Source organism: Aspergillus undulatus (assembly GCF_047715775.1).
Source record: "Aspergillus undulatus strain CBS 261.88 unplaced genomic scaffold BDV17scaffold_44, whole genome shotgun sequence".
NCBI classification, from domain to species: domain Eukaryota; kingdom Fungi; phylum Ascomycota; class Eurotiomycetes; order Eurotiales; family Aspergillaceae; genus Aspergillus; species Aspergillus undulatus.
In genome coordinates this window covers 112,610-132,373 of record NW_027396648.1, presented here as the reverse complement: position 1 = coordinate 132,373, position 19,764 = coordinate 112,610, and the positions used below count along the sequence as shown (strand labels likewise).

The window sequence follows — 19,764 nt, the reverse complement described above, 5'->3', positions numbered from 1 at the left end:
CCCAGGGTTAGAGGCTCATACAGACCTCTCAAACAGCGTCGTATTTATTACCTCTTGTTTCATTGCCTAGACAAGAAAATACCGTTGCGGAAAGGGATATATTGAAGATGACCTGCTAATCTGACCTGCTAATCAAACCTGTCTATACTGTATATTCTACCGACGCCTGCGCAAAAAAACATCAAGCCCAAAGAATGCTAGGAATACAGAAACAAGAGGGAAGAATCAAGTAGTAGCAGTCTCAGGAACCGAAAGAAGCCAGCCCAGTGCAACACAAAGTCACCAATTAATCCAGCTCATCCGCATACTTGTCAACATCCACGCTCGACGCCGAAGCCGCGCCCTCGTCCTCACCCAAATCCTCAAACCCTTCCATCCCCCCAACCTCCTGCCAGAACTTTGTGAAATCCACTCCGGCATCCTCAAACAACTGCTTCGCCTGTACCATGGCACTCGCCTGCCGCTCCGGCGTGAACCCGCCGGGCTGCGTACTCTCGTACTGAATGAGCTCGACCCAACGAAAGAAAAGCTCTTCGTGGCCCATGTCGCTTAGTTTCTCCTTAAAGGCGAGAATCTGGTCGCGCTGCTTGGACCGCGTCCGGCCCTCTTCGGTGTCCTCATCACCGACGTGCCAGATGATCCACCCGTCAGTGTCAGTGTTGACGAGAACGGCGGTGCGGAATTCGTCTAGCGGGAGAGAGGTGTCCTTGGCGTTGGCGAGTTCGTGCGCCTTGATCATCGACGGGTAGTCGAGGTCCCAGTCTGCGTCGATGAGGAGGTATCCTGTCTTGGAGAGACGATCGGGCGTAACGGCTGCGACGATCTTGTCGCGCATTTCTTCGTCTTCGCGGACCCAGCGGTTACGCGCGAGGTTCTGGGTTAGTGCGGGCTGGCTGCGACGGACGATGATTTCTTGATTTTGGAAGCCGACGTGGCGGCGCCATTGGACTGGACCTCTGATAAAGTTGATTGGCCATGGGAGGAAGGTTATGACGAGGAAGTAGTCGAAAAGGACTGGAAGGGCGTGGCGGAGGACGTGCGAGGCTAGCTCGGTCCAGGAGAGTGACGAGGTGTCGACGCTTATGGCGCCTTCGAGGCCGAGAACGGTCGCGAGGAGTTCGGGGTACATGCTGCGGCCCATGTAGACGCGGAGGGCTATAACGGCAATAATGAGGATGTTGGTGACTGCGGGGACGATGAAGCTTGATCTTTTGAGCTCAAGAGCAGAGGGATCGACGTGGAGAAGGTATACTTCTTTCGGGGAGAGCAGCTTGAGGAATGACGCGAATCGTTCTGGCGTCGTCGTAAACGGAGGAAGAGGGCCTGACTGCGAGTTGGGAGTTGATGTCCCAGAGTGTGCTGGAGAGGCAGCAGGGCCTTTGCCCTTAGCTGAGCGTCTTGCGGATTTGGCCATGGTGCGGAGGTACGAGCTGAAACGTTGGGTTGTAGTTGCCAGGAGCGTAAGGGTAACGTAATAGTGGCTCTCAAAGCGTCGCGAAGCAAGGGTCGCTTTATATACTCGTAGGATCGAATGCGTGGGGTAACTGCGAAGCCACGAGGAGGCCGATGATCAATACATCTGATGGAGTCACATGCTGGTCAGTTGGTAGTCGTTGGAGGGAAAACCGCGATGGCAGAAGATACGTACCCTTCGGATCAGATCAACTGACAAGTCACCTTCTGGCAGATAGGACGCAAGTGAGAGTTAAGTGAGAAAAGCGTGAGAGTGTGAAGTGCGAAACTCGAGTTCGTCGTCATCGACAGAATAAGTTGCAGCACTTTTGGGTCTCCGCACCGCTAACCCGATCTGGACCGGAGATCCCCTCGGGGGAGAACTCACTGAACTTCTGCTGCGACGGTCTCAAGTCAACGGCCACGGTTCTTAGTATTTACTTATCTTCTATTGTCTCTTCTATACTTAACCACACGTATTTACAGCAGCTGCGTTAATGGCGCAGTGCCCTCGCCATGCCCACCCCCGAACGTCAAAAAGGCCAAACACCATGGGCGCGTCGCCAACAACAACAGCAGCAACACACCTCCCCCTTCCGACGAGCACGGCATGACCCTCTTCGTCTTGACGCGTCTAATACCCTCAGTCCCCCGCGCGAATCCCCCGCGCGACATCGGAGGAACTTCAGCCAGACCGGAACACTGCGAGGAGCGTTCGAGTTCACATCGCGCCCACCTTTGGCGGAGATCGAAGACGACCTCTTCCTGACTGAATCAGCGCGACGAGGCTCACCTTACAAACGCCGACAGAGCACGGGCGCAATGTCTTCAATCTCGAATTCGCCGGAGCTTGACGAGGCCTATAGACAAATCGACGACGCCAACAGTCTCACTGACCTCGATCCGTCCGATGATGAGAATGCTGGATACGGAAGGCGCGACAAACTCAGCAGAAAAGTGCCTACACCAAAGAGGGAGTTGCGCTTGTCTACTGCATCAGATGCGAGTCTTACGAGTGATTCCTCCCGCCGCCGATTCACTGATTACGCAAGGGACGAAGAGCGATTGAAGCGGGCTACAATGAGCCGGTCGCCGGTGCTAGACAGAGCTGTGCTGGGGAACGGACCGACATCTGACCATCTAATTCGGCGAGGCTCGGAGAGCAATAGCGTCTCAGAAGAAGATTATGGCGCCGAGCCGGCCTTGAAAGCGCCTGCAAACTGGGGAAGCAGGGCGAGGTCCGGTAACACTTGGATGAAGAGTCTAACACGAAGCCATGAGCGGACTGGGTCGGCTAGCGAGAAGAATAAGAAGAGTCCCTCAGATGAAGTAACTTCGAAAAGCGCGCCACGATATGCTGAAAGTCGAGAGGTCGAGCTAGAGCGTCCAAAGTCACGTCACGGCTTTCTTTCGCCCCCTCAAGCGCCTTCACCTGAGCAAACTGAGAACCTGGTCGGCGGACAGAAGATTCCAAATACGCCGATTTCCGTTTACCCAAGTTCAACTTTCACAAAACGCAGCCCGACGAAGCGAGACTCACATGATTTATTGCGAAAACTTGCGCGGGCCGGAAGTCCGAGCCAGACGTCCGCGACCGCACTTCAGACGCCGGAGCAGTCAAACGGGAGAAGTATCTACGACAAAACACCGGTAGTGACTGGCGCCTGGATCGACACTCCGGTCACAGAACGAGCCCCTGCGCCACAGTCCACGGATGCCCTCAAAGTGCTGGGGTCGAAGTTGGACAACACACGGGGTCTTGAAAGGCTGGTTGAGGGAGCAAGTCAACAAGACGACGAGAAACCCGACACAGAAGGGTTGGTACCTGATCTTGAGCCTATGGAAGAGACAGCCGAGAGAGAGCAGCCGGTCAAACACTCGAAAGAAGAACCAAAGGAAACCTCTTGGGAGACGAAGCATAAGCAAGAGGAGAGGCCCATAGTGGAATTGGAATTGAGCCAGAACCTCCCAAATCATAGGACGCAGAAATTGGAGCAAGCTTCAAAATCGAAAGAAAACCAAAAGCCAGTGGAGCTGCCCCTTCCCGATCACCCCAGGAGTGCTTTGGAGACTGTTCTGCAGGACCACCAAAACAACAAGGAATCGCTAGATGTGGGTGATGACACACTCGAAAGTCTCCAGGCGATCATGGATCAGCAGCCAAGCGAGGACACTGTGGCTCAGGAAGAGGACGATGTGGCATACGAGCAACAAGTCATTGGAGAACTCGAGTCTGCACAGCCTGCAAATATGAACGACTTCGACCGTATTGAAGGCAAACTGCAGTCGCTGTCCGATACCATGTCTCACTTGAAGTCGGGTCTCAACCAGTTGGGTAATCGCGTGTCTCGTGACACCGAACAGATTATCGCTTCCCTCAGTAAGAGCCCGGAAAAGACAGAGTTCGAGCCCGCTGTACCAGGGAAAGGCTGCAAGTGCAAGCCGCGCAGCAATGGTGTGGTGCAGAACGCTATTCCGATTCCTCGCTTATGGAAACGCGGTAGCGTTTGGTGGATGACACGTCCGACTACTCTAGGGTGGTGCACGCTTGTTGCCCTGGCATGGTACTTTTCAGAGTCCACCATGTGCGATTATTATTGCCACCCGCTTGTCGACGACAAATGCGAGGGCAACTGCCTCCTCCCAGATGCGCCGCGTTTTCCATTTGTAATTCCGACCATGCTATGGCGCTGGCTGCATTTGTCGGACATTTTGCTTCCACTCTGGGCTATTATTGGCGTCTTCTTCAGGTTCATCTCGCAGCTACTGGGGCTATCGGATGGATACCTGGATGATGAGCCCACTATACTCAATTTGACCGGCAAGATCTATATCGACGGCACTCAAGTCGGCAGCTTCCCAACCCCAACCCCAGCCGACACGGGCTTTCCTCCTTTAGCGCAATTGGCGTGGAAGCAACCAGATCATACTCCAGAACCTATTTCGGAACCCGTACCAGACCAAATCCTTAAGCCCAGCTCTGGTGGAGACTGGGATGATATTTCGATGGACGAGGATGATATTCTCTAGCGATTGATCTTACACTTCATTTCTTTCTGCGTTTACCCTGATTTCACTTTATTTGCTGTCTTCCAATCGCTCGATTAGCGTACTGGCGTTGCAATGGGTCATTTAGGGAAGGGAGTCTTATGGGTCAATCGCGAGGCGTTGTTAGTAGATATATATCATCCTTTCCGCTACTCAGCAACGGACATTTCTCATTTATCAAGCTCAATACATATCAAACGACTCAAAATTCGAAGCTCTATCATACGAAATCATTTATACCATGCCACCTCGAAATTATTATCTCACCCTCGAGCTTCGAAATCTGCTCTATGCTTAAATTTAAGGTTATTTATCTGGTGCACCTTGAGCTTATCGGCTTATCTTGAACCCAAGATAGCCGTCAGAACGCATATATTGCCAACCGACAAACACATAGAAGTGACCTCTGTTACATAACTCTTTAGATCCTTCTTCATACCCTAGTCGAACTCATATCTGCGGCACAATCAAAGTGAGATCTGGGAACGCGTACGACCAAGTCGAACAGAGCAGCCAATGAAAAGACATCCGTCCATGTTCCACTACCATCTACTCTAATACATCAAAGCCCATGTTTACAGCTACTGTTCGAGCATAGTATCATCCTACCGCAGACCGCACGAACGACTCTTACCAACGAATTCTACCTCGTCAATCTAGGAAATGCCCAAGGTCCCCGGTCCGGCCAAGAGCCCAGCCATCATGATGCAGGCCCAGCGCAGCAAGTACGTACCGAAGCCAAGTTGCATGAACCGCCTCCCGCACCGTCAAGTCATACATATCTCATCTCCCCTCCGTGTCCTTTGAGATCTGGTTTATGCATAAATTAAGCTTAACCTTCCCTAGAACTTAATATTATCCTGAATTTAAACCAATCCGCCTTGACGAGGAATTTATATTAGAAATAAGACAGAATCCAGCACCTTTTCTTGAACTTACGAGTCAGATTCTGCATTATGCTTAAATTAAGCATAACCTTCTTTCCAACTTTGCGTTATCACATCCAGATCAACCTTGGGTTTGCGCATCTTCGGTATTCAGCTTCCTAAACTCTAAATACCCAGGTCTTGACAGACCCTTCCAAAAGCACAGACAGACAACTCCCAACATCTTTCCCTGAATACCTTATCTCGAAATCCGCATTATGCATAATCTAAGCTTAACTCTATTTAAACCTTGAGGGTACACTAAACTCTAAATATTCTTTGTATACTAGTTAAAGGGGAGGAATTAGAAGAAATAGAATATTTTTCTTTGAGAGGTAAATGCTGAGATGTGCTTTATGCTTAATCTTGTTCCTGGACCTGCACCTGGGAACTCTTAACCTTCTTTGGCTTATCAGATGGATTGTGAACTCTCGTGTATCAGCCAGAAGCTTGTTCCTAAAAGTGTATCTCGGATCTTGAACGCGGGAGGGAGGCAGGGTCCATAACGTGATGGAGTCATACCTCTTTACGGGCCAAACGACGATCCAGAAGCATTGCTCGAATTCGAAGCTGGAACGTATCGGATAGATAATTGAATGGATACATATAAATATACACACTCAAAACTATATACCAAGATAGACAGGAAACCAACGCTATTTACAATATACCACCCAGTCAATATAATTGATTACATACCCCCCATGGACAGAGATTACAGCCTTGCCCGATCACTATTCTTCGCACTAGTACTCCACTGCTTCCTCAGCAGCGCCTCCCCCTCAACCCTCCACTCCTTTGCCTGGTTAAGCAAAGCGTCAACTTTCTCCTCCGAGACATGACTTACCACACTCTCAAGCGGAATGCTCTTATTGTTATCCGGGTTAAAAGCAATAAAGCGCAACTTCCCGTCTGCGCGGTCCCCCAGATTTCCCGCGACAGTATCGCGGCAGAACGCGCCCATGGAGTCGTAGAATGCCTTGCCCGCGTGGTGGCCTGGCATCATGAGCCCGAAACAATGCGGCATTCCTTCGGTTTGTTCTGCAACGACGGGGACGGAGGCGTTGTGCATGCGCCGTGCCGTAATGAGGCCTTCGTCTGTGAGGCCTTCTTCGCCGACCGAGATGAAGATGGGGGGTGAGTCTTTCCAGAGGTGGGATGGGGTTGCAAGCGGCGAGACGAGCGGGTGGATTGTTGAGGAGGCGTTGACAAAGTAGTCTGCGCGCGGTGGCGAGGCCGGCCAGATTTCGTCGTCGGGCACTGGCGGTGGGCGGTAGGGGGTGCCGTTTGCTTGGGAGGGGGTGGGCCGGGGTGGGGGGAGGAAATCGTAGATGGCGTTTGTGGTGATGGAGGGCATGGCGCGGGAGATGTCGCACCAGGGCGAGGAGACTGCGGCGCCGCCGGGGGGTGTGATGGGGACGGATTGGCCGTGGAAGGTGACAGTTGTGGAGGTGCGGTGGAGGGTGAGGAGGGTTTGGAGAAGGACGAGGGCGAGGTTCCCGCCGGCGGAGTCGCCGGAGAGGATGATCTTGTTGGGTGGTATAGGGGCGTGAAGGGAGCCTGGGGGAGGCGCGATGAGGTAAAGGTATGCGGTGAGGGCGTCGACCAGCGCGGCGGGGAAGGGGTGCTGAGGAGCGAGGCGATAGCGGACGGAGAGGACTGGGGACTTGGTGTGCTTGGATATCTGGGATGTTGCCGGACGGTGGGTGCAGGGATCCATCAGACTGGAATACGTTAAGACTCAAACGCAAACACAGCAGAGGCTAACTCACTAGTATGCGCCCCCATGGAAATAAAGAACAACCATATCCGCATCATTCTCCTTCTTCAACTCCTGATACTTCTCCTCCTCCGAGATCTCCGGCTGCAGCGCATTCTTATCCACGCCCCTGCGATACCCCGTCCACTCAGCCTCTACCGGCACAACACCGGGAATATCATAAGTTTCGCTGCCGACCTTCAGCGCCTCAATTGCTTTGATCACGGCATCTTGAACGTCCACCTCCGGCTGCGGGATGGTAATCTTCGACACCCACAGCGGTCCTTTAATCCCGGGATCGCGCATTGCTCCTTTCTGCTGTTTGCTAACGGGGACGCGACGACCGACAAATGAGCGGATGATCGTGACTGTCATTTCGGTGCGCAAATCCTGCTTCCCTGAGCCGGGGGACTGGTTGATGGAACGTAGAATGGCCGTGCGCAGGATGAGCGGGACTCTCAGTAAGAGCGCGCCGAGTAAGGCGACGGGGTTGCCGAGTAGACTCATCTTGCGATGTAAAAAAGAGGGTAGTGGACGCCGACAAAGAAAGCGACAAGCCAGATGGCCAGCGATGGGAGAAAAGGCAGAAAAGATGCCAAGGGGCAAAAGACGTGCGGGGACGAACCCTGGCCTGCATTGCGGCGGAGCGAGTGCGAGCCTCGGCTGCCCTGAGTGAACCGGATTTGCCAAGTTTTCGCCGCTGACGACGTACAACATCGCATCGCATTACTCTACTCTGTATATATTGCGCTCCCTCACTCAAGGACGCCTGAATCCTCAAATGGACGCCTAACTCACTAGATCTCCATCTCTATCCTTCCTCCCAACCACGCTCACAAACCCCAATTGAATCACCGCCCCCTCATTAAACAACCCCACCAACCCGCGAATCTCCGCACCAACCTTCTCCCTCCCTTCCTCCACGGTCTTGACCTGCGCCGTCCGCAGCATCATGAGCGGAATAACCGACGAAAAGGCATGCATCTGCCATTTCTGCGCCTTGACTGTTAGGTTGTCGCCGCGGTCACTCACGGGATACGATTTATTGGAGACATCGAGCAGGCCGGATTTCTCGTAGGCGTCTTGGAGAGTAGGCGCAGGAGAGACGAGGAGGTTGTTCAGGTTCAGGAACCCGAGCCAGGAGTTTATCAGCCATGCGGCGTGCGGGTCCTTGCATTCTGCCGAATTGGGGAGGTTCGTGCAGTCGAGCTCGATCCATTGGAGGTAGCCGCCGGGTTCTGAAGAAGAGAGCGAGCTTAGTTACTGACAAGTATATCTTATGCTCACGTAGTTATATGCGTACTCAAGATCTCGGTCAAATTCCGCACAGCAGTCCGGTAGTCAGGCTCCGTGAGAGCCGCAACAAGCATGCGGACATTCACCAGATCATACCGATTGTGGTGCTCAGGCGGGAATGGCTTCAGGATGTCATGTACTGAAAGCTCGACGCCTTCTGGGGGCGACGGGATGAATTGGGCCGGGGAGATGTCGAAGCCGTGAAAGTATCGATCTGATCCTGGCTCGCTGGGGAACTCGGTATCCAGTAGCTTTCGGGCCTCAAGGAGCCAAATCCTTCATTCGCGGGTCACATCAGCAGTTGTCTACTCCCGAGGTCTGTAGAGTCAAAGTGGAGAGTGAATTGTGAGTGCGGGGAGGAGCTCAAGTTAAACGCACCCAGTCCCAGTGCCGACATCGGCAACCGTGGAGATCTTGTCGAGCGGTATGGCGCTGTTGATCAGCCCTTCTGTGGCCTGGACGATGAAGTTGTGTTGCGCGTTGAGCCTGTATTACCAGTCTGTCAGTTTCGCCAGAGGACATGCTCAGTATATGTATATGCAAAAACTGGACACACCTTGACTCAGCTTCATCCCTAGCAAGAGGGTAGATCTCTTGTTCAGGCTCCCGTGCGTCACCCATGTTAAGGCCTTATATTGAATATGCCAACGGGAATGATAGAGCAGCAGGCTTAAGGTTTACGGCCGGGGTTGACGACATTTATACTCAGCCTGCAGGGCATACGGTGTGCAGAGTACACTACTATCAAACTAGTCTACAGCGTCCAGCTGAAAGACAGCAATGCAATGAATCAGGCGAGCCGTGGCGGGGTCTTCCGGGGACACGCGGTTTACTCATGGATCCTGGGTGGCCTCAGCTGGACAGTGGAGGTCTGGAGACTCTCACACTAGTCTCCGGAATCTGGAGGCCTTGACATGAAACAGGAAAGAGATCACGCCAAATGGCCATTAAATTTGCCAACACGATGGGAGATGGACTGATGAAGTATAAGAACTTACAGAAAGAAGTGTGACGATGATCCAATCAAGACGACGTTGGCTTGCGAGGACGGGCCGTTGTTCAGGACTACCGTTAAAAGCCACGCTCATGTCAGGTTAACAAGCATAGCTATACGGGTCTTAGCTGGCATAAGCCAGACTCCATAAGGACCAAGATCCCCGCTTGCGAGTGCCACGATATTCTAGCGTCCTAGAGACCCACCGTTATACAGACGGAGTACTGAGCGCACAGGGTGCTGTTAAGAATAATGGTTGGTCTTTGGTAACATAGGGAATACTGAGAATAAGTTCCATTGGGTAGATAGAAAGTCCAAAAGCTGGAGATGTATACTTTTGTAGACGTGAGTCCTAACCCAACGTCGTGCCACCTCTTATCTACCTTTAGTTAGACCGGAATACCTACCAGACACTCGGACACTCGAAGTACATCCTAGCGCCCCTCAAGATGCCGTCATACTAGTTTAGAGCTTACCCCTCCACCCCAGCCCATAAGCCCTAAACAAAAACCCTCCCCACTGGGAATTTTCTTACTGAAATATACGAGCTGGCTCAGCCGCATCAATAATACTGCTCATGATCTTCCCGCTGTCCGCGGCTGTAGCCTCTGGGTCTCTGAGCCTGAACCGAATACGCCTCTCGGGTTTCTGACGGTATATTGTATGCTGACATGTCGTGTCGATAAGATTGAGGAACACAGTCATGGCCTTCTTTTCCATTCGATCGGTATCTTTCTCCGAGGTCTTTGTTCACCTAGTGAGTCTTGTGTGTTGGCGAAACGAAGAACGCCAGTGTAGAGTTAAAATTTGTCTTTGAAATTGTATGGGTCCTGGTGTATATATAATTCCGGGTGCATGCTAGCGTATCAGTCGAGTCTGCGAGTGACATCACAGTAGGTCCAATGTGCTGTGAGCTATTCTACTGCTCACAAAGATCTTTAGTCAGTCTCATGGAACGAAATTATCCAAGCGGCATCGCTGGGTCGAGATTGAGGCCCGCTCAATGAGCGCGGCCAGGCTCTTTCCCCTCCGGACGAGGATCTCCTTTCTTAGCTTCCGCATATGAAGATGCACCATGCGTCGGGACACTTTGCGCCGAGGTCGGCGGAGATTCCTTCTGCTGAATAGGTGCCAAAGTCTCCCGATAAATCCCTTGCTCCTCCCCCTTAAGCCCAAACCCCGACGGATCCCGGCGGATCAAGAAGTGCTGCACCTTTGCCTCCTTCCCCGCCATTTGATTAACTGCAATCTCCCTCCGCTGATTCAGGAATCTCGTCGACTGCTCATTCAAATCCTTCAGCCGATCCTCATAGCCAGTACTAACCTGCGTGAACCAGGACGCCTGCACCGCCGCACCTAGGAAGAATAATAGCACAACGAACGTCACAAACGTCTTGTGATCAACGACAGTCTCCTGCCGCGCTCCGTGCCGGTTATGCCACCTTTCCCAGTCCTCCCATGTTGCATTCGCGAAGATGGGATCGGAGTCTGCAGAGCCAGCGGGTGCGCGGCGGTGACGTGTCACGGGATTAAAAGACCAGCCCATGCCTGTTGCGTCGTAGGCAGCGCGACGATTTGGATCTGAAAGAATTTCGTGCGCCGTCACGACGATGCGGTACCGCTGGAGGCGGACCTCGGGGGTGATGTCTTTGCATAGCGGGTGGTTGTTGCAGGGTCGGTCGGGGTGGTAGATCTTGACTAGTTCGTAGAAGCGCTGTTTCGAGTACGGGGCTGTGCGGGCTTGGCCGAAGACGTCGTAGGGGGTGAAGGTGCTGCTAGATGGCCATGTGAGGTCTTTATCTGAGAAGTCGCCATGCGCTGTGGCGTAGAAACGGCCGGGGAGCCGAGTGACGGCATACGGCGAGGATGGTAGAAATGGCCCGAATAGCAGAAGCCCGCTACCGGTGGAGGATACAATCTTGGTCCTGAGCATTCCGCATGTTTCCAATGGAGAAGGATAATCTTCTCCGGGTTGGAGGCATGGATGGATGTGGATGGGCTGCGGAGGTGGGCTGTTTTCGCCGCAGCAGCTCCGGTCCCGACCATCCGGACTGTCACGTGCCCGAGTCAGCTTCATCTTTCACCAAGCTCTGCTCTTGTACTACGGCAACACCACCACAACTCTGGTCAAAACATGCCTACACCAAGGGAAGACGACTATACAGACCGGAGACGCCGAAGATCGCCCGACTCTCGCAGTCCTGACCGCGATCGCGACCGACGCCGGCGCCGTCACGACGACGACTACGACAGCTCACGCAAACATCATCGAAGCTCGCGAAAAGACAGTCCTAGGAGACGATCCTCGTGCAGCCCCTCCAGTCGAACGAGTCACAGAAGGGAATACGAGCGCCGACACCCAGAGCGCTCCGAGCGCACAGAAACTACAGACGAAGATAGGCGAAGACGCCGACACCGTTCGCCAGAAGAACGCTCACACCGTGACCGTGACCGTGATCGGGACCGCAGGCATCGCGATCGGGATCGCGACAGTCATAGAGACCGAGATAGAGACAGGCACTCGCGTCGACACCGCAGCTACTCGAGATCCCGCTCAAGAACCCCCGAACGCCAATCCGGCACCAACTCAACCCGCTCAAAAGCACCCCTTCCCTCTCAACAAGACGCATACAAAACCGACCTCACAACCTCCGGCGACGCCCCACCACCCCCAGAAAAAGAAAAGCCCAACTTCAGCAACTCCGGCCGTCTCGCCGCAGAATCTAACACCGTAACCGTCAACAACACCGCCATAGTCCTAAAATACCACGAGCCCCCCGAAGCCCGAAAACCACCCGCAAGAGAATCTTGGCGACTATACGTCTTCAAGGGCTCCGATCTACTCGAGATGGTCGAGCTCAACGAGCGCAGTTGCTGGCTTATTGGGCGCGAGAGGATGGTTGTTGATTTCCCGCTTGATCACCCGAGTTGTTCGAAACAGCACGCGGCTATCCAGTTCCGGTTTGTGGAGAAGAGGAATGAGTTTGGGGATCGGGTGGGGAGTGTGAAGCCTTATGTTATTGATTTGGAGAGTGCGAATGGGAGTTTTGTTAATGGAGACCAAATCCCCGGGGGGAGGTATATTGAGCTCAGGGATAAGGATATGCTTAAGTTTGGGAATAGTTCGAGGGAGTATGTGCTTATGCTTACGCAGCCGGATTAGCCTGCCTACTGTATACAATAATCTACATATAACAAGCAATATCACATCACATCATATCAATCAATTGAGATTCGCAAAAGTAGACACAGATAATATACACGTTTCGTTCCTCAAATTCACGAAAGTCCAAGACGCTGGTTTACGACTTAAAACTCCCCCGCAACGTCCTTCGCCTTCCCTTTCGCCTCCCCCGCAACCTCCTGCGCCTTCCCCTTCCCCTTCCCAGCTAACTCCTGCGCCTCGCCCTTAAGCTCACCCGTCTTCTCCTTCGCCTGCGCCTGGGCTTCTCCACTCCCAACGCTCTGTTTGATTTTTTGTGCTGCAGCCTCTACACGTATCCAAACATATCAGCATCACCCTAGGAAAAGAATATGAAGGAATGGGAAGATACGAACCACCAGTCTCAATCCCCTTCACAGCAGCATCGGAGACAACGCGGTCGGCCTTTTTCAGGGTTGACTTTGTGGCGTCGACGGGGCCGGATGATTTTTGGGTGGCTGGTGTTGTTGATAACAGGCGGGTTGATGGGATTGTGGTTGATGTGAGGCGGGCCGTCGAAACGGTGCGGAGGGATTGGGTTGTGCGGGTTAGGAAGGACATTTTGGTGGTGGTTGTAGATTGTTGTTGTTTGGATGTAGGTTGATGAGAGGAGGTATGGTGGTAAGGGTGTTGTTGAAGGGTTAATTATTGATGGACTTTGATCGATAGATCAATATATAGCAAAGTCAAGTCCGTTTCTGCCTCTTATATAAATTGCAGGATGCGTTGTGGTGTGCAGTTGATGTCATTCTGGCTCATACTTGAACGTCCATCGGGAGTTCATAGATGTCAGTGTGACGCCATCACTGCCAGTCGGCCAACCCTAAGAGTAAACCGGGTTCACAGATCAGATCCACTATAGCTTCGAGCTTCGACCACATGTTTCCAGTAGTTCTCTTGCAGACTTGAGTTAATTTGTTTCGTAATCCGTATCCTTACGGTAGGATCTTGTATAGGTGCGGATTTATAGATGCAGAAATCATAATTGGAAATGTACCGTACCCAGTTTGACGCCGAACCTGCAGAACAATATAAACAACCAACAACGCCTTCACCACCCTGACCATTATCCCCCATAATAAAAATGCAATGCAATACAATGCAACTATTAATGCATGTATCTGTCGACCGGGTATCATGCGACATGCGCAAAACCGAGAGAAAACATGAAGCCAATACCGCGTAATCAAATCCACTCGAATCGAATATGCAACAAACCATACCATACCTGTGCTCTGACCCTCTATCCTTCATGCTTTCTTACTTTTCCTCTCTTCTTTTCTGTTCTGTTTTATTTTCTCTCCCGAAATGTATTGTTGCTTCCTCACGTTTCTGAGTCTCACGTTTGTGTTCATGTCATGTCAAAGGTGCAGCCCTAATCCCGGCGGCCACGGCTGCGACGGCGTACTACCGCTCCTCCCTCGCGGTCGATTTCCACTCCCATTCTTACTCCCAGTCCCAAGCTCGCCCGGACCGATCAAAAACGCCTGCGGATAAGGCCCCGACTCCGAGACCGACGGGTCATGCGTCGGAAGCGGAAACAACGGGCCAGAGCGATTTTCATGGCTGTAGACGTACTGCGACGGTGCCTGCAGCTGATGCGCGTACTGCCTAGACGAGCGCAGACGAGCGGACTGGACATCTACTCTGTGGGCGCCAAAGTGCAGCGTTGGCGGGGGCGCCGGTGGTTGGGCTCGGGCTTTGGGGTCGCTCCAGGGGTCTAGATTGGCAGGCGGGTTATATTGTCGCTGGGCCACAGCGGCGTAGGAAGTGTCGGTAGGGGGATACCGCATCGTGCTAGGGTTGGTGTCTGAGACCCAGCTTCCTGTTCCAGAGAGGGCTTGCTGCTGGGGCATGTATTGGTATGCTGCCGCGCCCAAGCCAGCGGTGGAGCTTAGGTTCGAGGGTAAAGAAGACAGGCGAGGTGGGAATCGAGAGGAAGGCTCGGTAGACCAAGAAAGTTGAGATTGACCCGACGGACCCCGGGACATGAGCTCTGACACTGGCTCAGAGTTTGGTGGGGATGCACCCGGCATGATCGCGGAGGGGTGAGCAGACGGTAGATTTGTAGAAGATTTGTTGCTGAAGGCTGGGGTAGCCACTCCTCGAACTCGACGTCCCGAAGGCTTGACGTCGATGTTTCTTTCGTAGGGCAGGCCAAGAATGGGAGTACTCGCAGAAAGGTCTGCCACGACGACTCTCCTGCCACCGATGGACTGACCTGGATATTGTGAGCCCAAGTCAAGGGCGTTGAGCTGCTGGATAAGTCCGTGGTCCGGCTCGCTATATGTTGAATGACTCATCGGGTCGTGCTTGTAATCGCCGGAGATGGTCGAGTTCGCCATGTTGCTTGACAGGGACTCGTCCGAAGGACGGCTTTGGAGCAGTGACAGACCTGGCCGGTGTCGACCACCTGGCGATGAGGAAGACCTTGTTTTCGACGTCCCGAGCGGCTCTTTAGCCAGCTTAGACGCAACGTAGGCATATGTAGGGGCATTTTCCTTCTTTGTCTGAAGTGGCTCACTCCGAGACACACTGCAACCACTTGCCTGCGTCGGACTTAGTTTGTGGACAGCCGATAGGGCTTCGGACGCCGTTCGATGCGGGCTAAGTTTGCCCAAAACTCTATCGTCTGATACGCTTCTCCATTGCGCAGGCGTTTTTTCCAGGACTGGGGCCGCCGGTTTGGGAATTCCGATACTGCGAGGGAACTTTTGCTTCCGCTTCGGTCTCTGAGATTGCTTTGGCTGCCTCGGTTTCGGGGTCGGTTTGGACCGAGAAGGGTTCTCGACCACGTGCCATCCTTCATCGTCGGTCTCTCGAGGGGGGCTAGAAGGCTGCGATGGCTTTGGCCGCTCAGTTGCCTGACTAACTGATGACATTGCCGGAGACCGAGCTCTTGTCGATTCATCGTCTGTCATGTACCCGTCTCTTAGCAGACCCTCCTCCTTTAAGAAGTCGTCTTTACGGCTGGGCGCGCTAGACTCTCTGAAGATGTGCGGAATAATAGGACCTAGGTTGACCTTCTGGGTTGGCACTTTTGCCTCCTGAGGCGATTCCGACCTAACGGGCATCACGTCGCTAAAGTCGAGGGTTAATTGGCGAGATGGTCCGTCCGAGGCTGTGGAATCTGGAAAGGACGAAGAGCTGCTCGATCGGTCAAAGACAGACCGATGTTTGCGGATAGACTCCTGCGAAGAGCTTGGTGATATTCGGTCAATCTCACTGCGAATGGTCTTCAAAGCCTCCTTCAACTGCTTCAGCGCGTCGGTAACTATGCCATGGGCAGTCCTCTTGGGGAAGTTCTTCATCAGCTGCGACGCATGAGTCTCGTATTCGCGATAGTCCTTGACCGACCCGCTGTCGTCGACGCGGTCCATGCGACACTTTGCGTTCTCAAATGACGCGCAAAAGACATGCGTGGCGACGACGAGCCATGAGTCGTAGTAGCCCGTATTTCCCTTCGACTTGATTTCCTTGTCCATGATCTTGAGCTCGTCGCGGCAGAACCCTTGAACTACGCTGTGAATCTTGACAACATCAGAGACACCAGAACTGTGATTAGTAGTGAAAAGGCCTTCCTGGCTGCTCTCGGTCAGGGACTCTGACAAGTCGGGCATAACGGCAAGTGAATACCTCTCAGACAGAGGCGAAGAAGGCGTCTGTAGCAATGGATACTTGTCTGACGTCCTCTCAATAAGACCGTAGCGTATCAGAGTTCCTAGTGTGGTGTCCAGGTCACCGTGCTCTCCGTGCCTGCTGCTGGCAAAGACTTCAATGTTCCAAGCTTCCAGGAGCGACTTTCCAAGAGTTATCAGTCCGACCGGGACATGATGTCCCAAGAAAGACAGGAGGTTGATGAGATTAAGGGCCTCAAAGTGCTCTCCGCGGTATAGATCGTGCATGATACTCAAGAATGGTTCGGCAAGCTTCTCATCCGTTAAATGCGAGTTGATATGATACTTCTCGATCGGCTTGTCTGTCGCGCTTAGCCGGTGACTGATGGCATGGATCGCCAACGGAAGACATTCGTAGTGATTGACCACCTCCGTTGCTTTCTTGATTTGCTCTTTCGTCGGCCTCTTGATTCCAAGGTCTTTGAAGAGCAGCTTGCACGCATCTTCAACCTGAAGAGGAGCAATTAGAAGACAGTATGGCTCGTATAACCGCTGTTTCTTTCGTAGCGTTTTGTCTACCGAGGTATAGACAATGCCGCATCTCTCTTTGAACGGAAGGAACTGCTTAAAGTCATTGATATCCTCATCGTGCCCAAAGCTTACCCCATCAAAGACAAGGAGCCATTCCTGTCGAGACTGCAACCAGTGACGGACCACCTCGACATACTTATTAGCCGACTTGGTATCAGGGCTCTCGAATTCCTGACCGTCTGTCAGAGTCGCGGCTTGAGCGATATCCCAAAAGCATTTGAATGTGGATTGACGACTCTTCGCATCGACCCAGAATATACCACCAGGCCAATCCTCGCGATGATTCCAGACATATTGTCGTGCGAGGTGGGATTTTCCGGACCCTGGGACGCCAGAGATGAGTACTGCCATTAAAGTCTCGGCCCGCTTCTTTGCTTTGAAGAGTCTTGTATGTAAGATCTCAAGCTCTTTCTCCATTCCAAAGAACGTCGCATTTCGGTGGAATCCAGGAGGTGCCACCCACAGCGGCTCCTTCTGCATCGATCGAGATAATGACAAATTCGTGCTATTTTCCATGGATGGTGGAGGAGATGTTTTCGAAGACGGTAACGTTTTTGGGGAGGGTAAATACGTTTGTACAGGGGGGTCAACTAATACCAACACAAGTCAGCGAAAACTATGTTAAGCATTGACGTTAGGGTACATGAAATCGTAAGCGTGAAGCATAAGTCATCGCAAATGTGAACGGCTTGGATACCAGCAGAGCTAAGTATATAACAGAATTGCAGGGAAACAGACGAACGTGAATCAGTAACGACGGTGGTGGGCAAACACGTCAACATCCAGGGGTTCCTCAATTTCATGCTCCCTCATAGTAATAGAACGCGCAGGGCCTGACAGGGGAGTCGTACCCGAAGTAGCCTCACTGGCATGATTCCCACCACCAAGAGGCCTATCAGCGTGACGGTCCGAGCTGGCTTGAGGTGGTACCGGTACGTCGCCGAAAATCTCTCGCGCCTTCTGTGTTCTGGTAATCATGCGGGTCCTCTCCTCCTCGTTCCAGCGTTCCTGTATTGTAGCAGGCGCGTCGCGAGAGTATCGCATGAGAGCCACCGCAACGGCCTCGTAGCCAGGTGAGGCTTCGTCGTCAAACTTGCACATATGGCTATGGTCCGCTTCAATTCCCATCCTCTCGACACCGTCTGCGTAGGGCGCCGCCGAGCTCTCGTCCACAATCACCTCGCGGGTCCCTTTGACGTCTGTTGACAGCGTTTCATGAAAGAAGTATACGTGAAATCTCGACATCATATCCGCGAAGAGACTGTTGATATTTTGCAGGGTCTCGTTGTTCGTCCGCAGCGCCTTGACAAGATCAGGGGAGCTATCCATGATCTTCCTGGGTAACACAGCGGCACAAATATTCTGTAAGAGTAGCCCCCATTTCGCAACTTCAGATCCGTTGTGTGGAGTTCCAAGGAATAATATGCCGTAGGTTGAAACGTATACCGACCGGAGATGTTCGACCTTCTCGTTCGAGATACTTCGAGAGTAGATCAAGGCGCGTTTCACGACTAAACCGCCGAGCGAGTGGCACACGAAAATGATGGGCCGTTCGGTACAGTTTTTGATCTAAAGCAGATAACGTTAGCCGGTATACCGGAAAATTACTCTAAGCTCTGAAAGCGAAGAATAGGAAAACGCGGGGTTGGTAAATCGAGATGTGTTTCACGTGGAGATGGGAATGGGCATGCGGGGAAGCCACCTGCAAAGCACAAACAACAAGCAGCAACAAATGCACAAGTCCCGTGACAATACGAGATAAACCTACCGTCCGATTCGCAGCCAAACTCGCGGCAAGTGTCTCCGAATGATTCAATATACGATCCTTGCTCGTGCCATCCGTAAACGAGGTAACGTTCGCATTATACCCGTACGTCAAGATGCGAACGCGGTTCTGGCTCAGTACATTGGGGAGCAGATCGACGGGCCAGAAGGTGTTTGTTTTTGAAGACAGCCAGGTACGATGCGGGTGGCCGTTTAATCCGTGCACGAAGACAATGTCGACGAGGGCATTGGGCGACTCATAGACGACGTTGAGGCCGAACTGGCGGATGCGCGAGGCGAGATCCATCCCGGGACCGGACTGGGATGGCGATGGACCAGAGCTATGGGCTAGCGATGCGGGGGTGGGTCATGGATAGAGAGTTGGAGTGGGAGTGGAAGTTGGGGAGTTGTTGGTTTGAAGTTGGCAAATGGAGAAAAGTAAATAGTAGTAGGTAGACAGCAGGCAGGCTAGGCAGTTATTATATGCAGACCGTCAGTGGAGCAGCAGCAGCAGCAGCAGCAGCAGCAGATGCAGTGCAGCACCGATGCGATCCCCAGCAGATTGACGAGCCTGGCGCTGTGGAATTACCCTATTACTATTGTGCTCTGCGGCTCTTTGTGAAGGATTCGTCTATTGCCACAATCGTCTAATTGGGGGAAGCTGCAGGTGAAGGGTGTGCATGACCCGACTGGTCACTGGTCATCTGTGCCCGCAGCACTGCAGGCACTTGCCCCTTCCACCTCGTCGAATCATCACAGTATCACAGTCGTATCCGTTCAAGCTCCTGACGAGCAGAGTGGAGGGTGTCGATTATTTCTAATTCCAGCCGGGCACAGGCGCCGATTCAGCCCCGTGGTTAGGTCGCCAGTCAGGAAAAGATATAGGTATGACTCCATACGCTAATTTCTGTTAAGAGCAAGGTTGATTTCGATTCCCTGGCGCCTACAGGGTATATTTCTGACTTGCAGCCCTACCTAAAATGTTGTAAACGAGTAAGAAGGCTGTGGCGCCGCGCCCGATCTTGCCGGATCTCAGGAACGCCCGCATTCGTCATCCAAGTATGGGGATGTATGACTTGCAGCCTGCCACTGTCAGCATCCTGCAGGCAACGGGA

At 52.8% G+C, this 19,764-nt stretch overlaps 8 protein-coding genes across 8 annotated transcripts; 2 read left to right on the top strand and 6 right to left on the bottom strand.

Annotated features, from left to right (window-relative positions):
* Nucleotides 1-103: 103 nt before the first annotated feature.
* BDV17DRAFT_269970 (uncharacterized protein) lies at nt 104-1,784 on the bottom strand. The gene is made up of 2 exons (XM_073758619.1): nt 1,649-1,784; nt 104-1,595 (listed from the first exon to the last, which is right to left on the bottom strand). Exon 2 carries the CDS (start codon nt 1,412-1,414, stop codon nt 287-289), a length of 1,128 nt encoding a protein of 375 aa, XP_073613107.1. The 5' UTR covers nt 1,415-1,595; nt 1,649-1,784; the 3' UTR covers nt 104-286.
* A 10-nt stretch (nt 1,785-1,794) lies between these two features.
* BDV17DRAFT_269967 (uncharacterized protein) lies at nt 1,795-4,719 on the top strand. The gene has a single exon (XM_073758618.1). The coding sequence runs from the start codon at nt 1,969-1,971 to the stop codon at nt 4,480-4,482; it is 2,514 nt and encodes an 837-aa protein (XP_073613106.1). The 5' UTR covers nt 1,795-1,968; the 3' UTR covers nt 4,483-4,719.
* A 1,422-nt stretch (nt 4,720-6,141) lies between these two features.
* On the bottom strand, nt 6,142-7,692 carry BDV17DRAFT_293694 (Alpha/Beta hydrolase protein; the record flags this gene model as incomplete). Its single annotated transcript, XM_073762675.1, has 2 exons — nt 6,142-7,150; nt 7,199-7,692. 2 exons carry the CDS (start codon nt 7,690-7,692, stop codon nt 6,142-6,144), a joined length of 1,503 nt encoding a protein of 500 aa, XP_073613105.1.
* A 232-nt stretch (nt 7,693-7,924) lies between these two features.
* BDV17DRAFT_157962 (class I SAM-dependent methyltransferase) lies at nt 7,925-9,377 on the bottom strand. The gene is made up of 4 exons (XM_073754598.1): nt 9,038-9,377; nt 8,860-8,967; nt 8,489-8,757; nt 7,925-8,423 (listed from the first exon to the last, which is right to left on the bottom strand). The coding sequence occupies exons 1-4, from the start codon at nt 9,100-9,102 to the stop codon at nt 7,975-7,977; spliced, it is 891 nt and encodes a 296-aa protein (XP_073613104.1). The 5' UTR covers nt 9,103-9,377; the 3' UTR covers nt 7,925-7,974.
* A 1,098-nt stretch (nt 9,378-10,475) lies between these two features.
* Nucleotides 10,476-11,408, bottom strand: BDV17DRAFT_293692 (uncharacterized protein; the record flags this gene model as incomplete). The annotated part of the gene is made up of 1 exon (XM_073762674.1): nt 10,476-11,408. The coding sequence occupies one exon, from the start codon at nt 11,406-11,408 to the stop codon at nt 10,476-10,478; it is 933 nt and encodes a 310-aa protein (XP_073613103.1).
* Nucleotides 11,409-11,471: 63 nt separating this feature from the next.
* BDV17DRAFT_269961 (putative FHA domain protein SNIP1) lies at nt 11,472-12,692 on the top strand. Its single transcript, XM_073758617.1, has one exon. It carries the CDS (start codon nt 11,610-11,612, stop codon nt 12,636-12,638), a length of 1,029 nt encoding a protein of 342 aa, XP_073613102.1. The 5' UTR covers nt 11,472-11,609; the 3' UTR covers nt 12,639-12,692.
* Nucleotides 12,693-12,784: 92 nt separating this feature from the next.
* Nucleotides 12,785-13,238, bottom strand: BDV17DRAFT_293690 (uncharacterized protein; the record flags this gene model as incomplete). Its single annotated transcript, XM_073762673.1, has 2 exons — nt 12,785-12,966; nt 13,034-13,238. 2 exons carry the CDS (start codon nt 13,236-13,238, stop codon nt 12,785-12,787), a joined length of 387 nt encoding a protein of 128 aa, XP_073613101.1.
* Nucleotides 13,239-14,038: 800 nt separating this feature from the next.
* BDV17DRAFT_283398 (LipA and NB-ARC domain protein) lies at nt 14,039-18,956 on the bottom strand (the record flags this gene model as incomplete). Its single annotated transcript, XM_073760353.1, has 3 exons — nt 14,039-17,475; nt 17,737-18,454; nt 18,654-18,956. The coding sequence occupies 3 exons, from the start codon at nt 18,954-18,956 to the stop codon at nt 14,039-14,041; spliced, it is 4,458 nt and encodes a 1,485-aa protein (XP_073613100.1).
* Nucleotides 18,957-19,764: the final 808 nt, after the last annotated feature.

What these genes read in the sequence shown, in the direction of transcription:
- BDV17DRAFT_269970 (XM_073758619.1), bottom strand. Translation starts at nt 1,414, where the DNA reads ATGGCCAAATCCGCAAGACGCTCAGCTAAGGGCAAAGGCCCTGCTGCC.
- BDV17DRAFT_269967 (XM_073758618.1), top strand. Translation starts at nt 1,969, where the DNA reads ATGCCCACCCCCGAACGTCAAAAAGGCCAAACACCATGGGCGCGTCGC.
- BDV17DRAFT_157962 (XM_073754598.1), bottom strand. Translation starts at nt 9,102, where the DNA reads ATGGGTGACGCACGGGAGCCTGAACAAGAGATCTACCCTCTTGCTAGG. An exon ending in AGGGATGAAGCTGAGTCAAG is followed by an intron (nt 8,968 to 9,037) that starts GTGTGTCCAGTT and finishes CTGGTAATACAG; the next exon opens with GCTCAACGCGCAACACAACT. An exon ending in GAATTTGACCGAGATCTTGA is followed by an intron (nt 8,424 to 8,488) that starts GTACGCATATAA and finishes TCTCTTCTTCAG; the next exon opens with AACCCGGCGGCTACCTCCAA.
- BDV17DRAFT_269961 (XM_073758617.1), top strand. Translation starts at nt 11,610, where the DNA reads ATGCCTACACCAAGGGAAGACGACTATACAGACCGGAGACGCCGAAGA.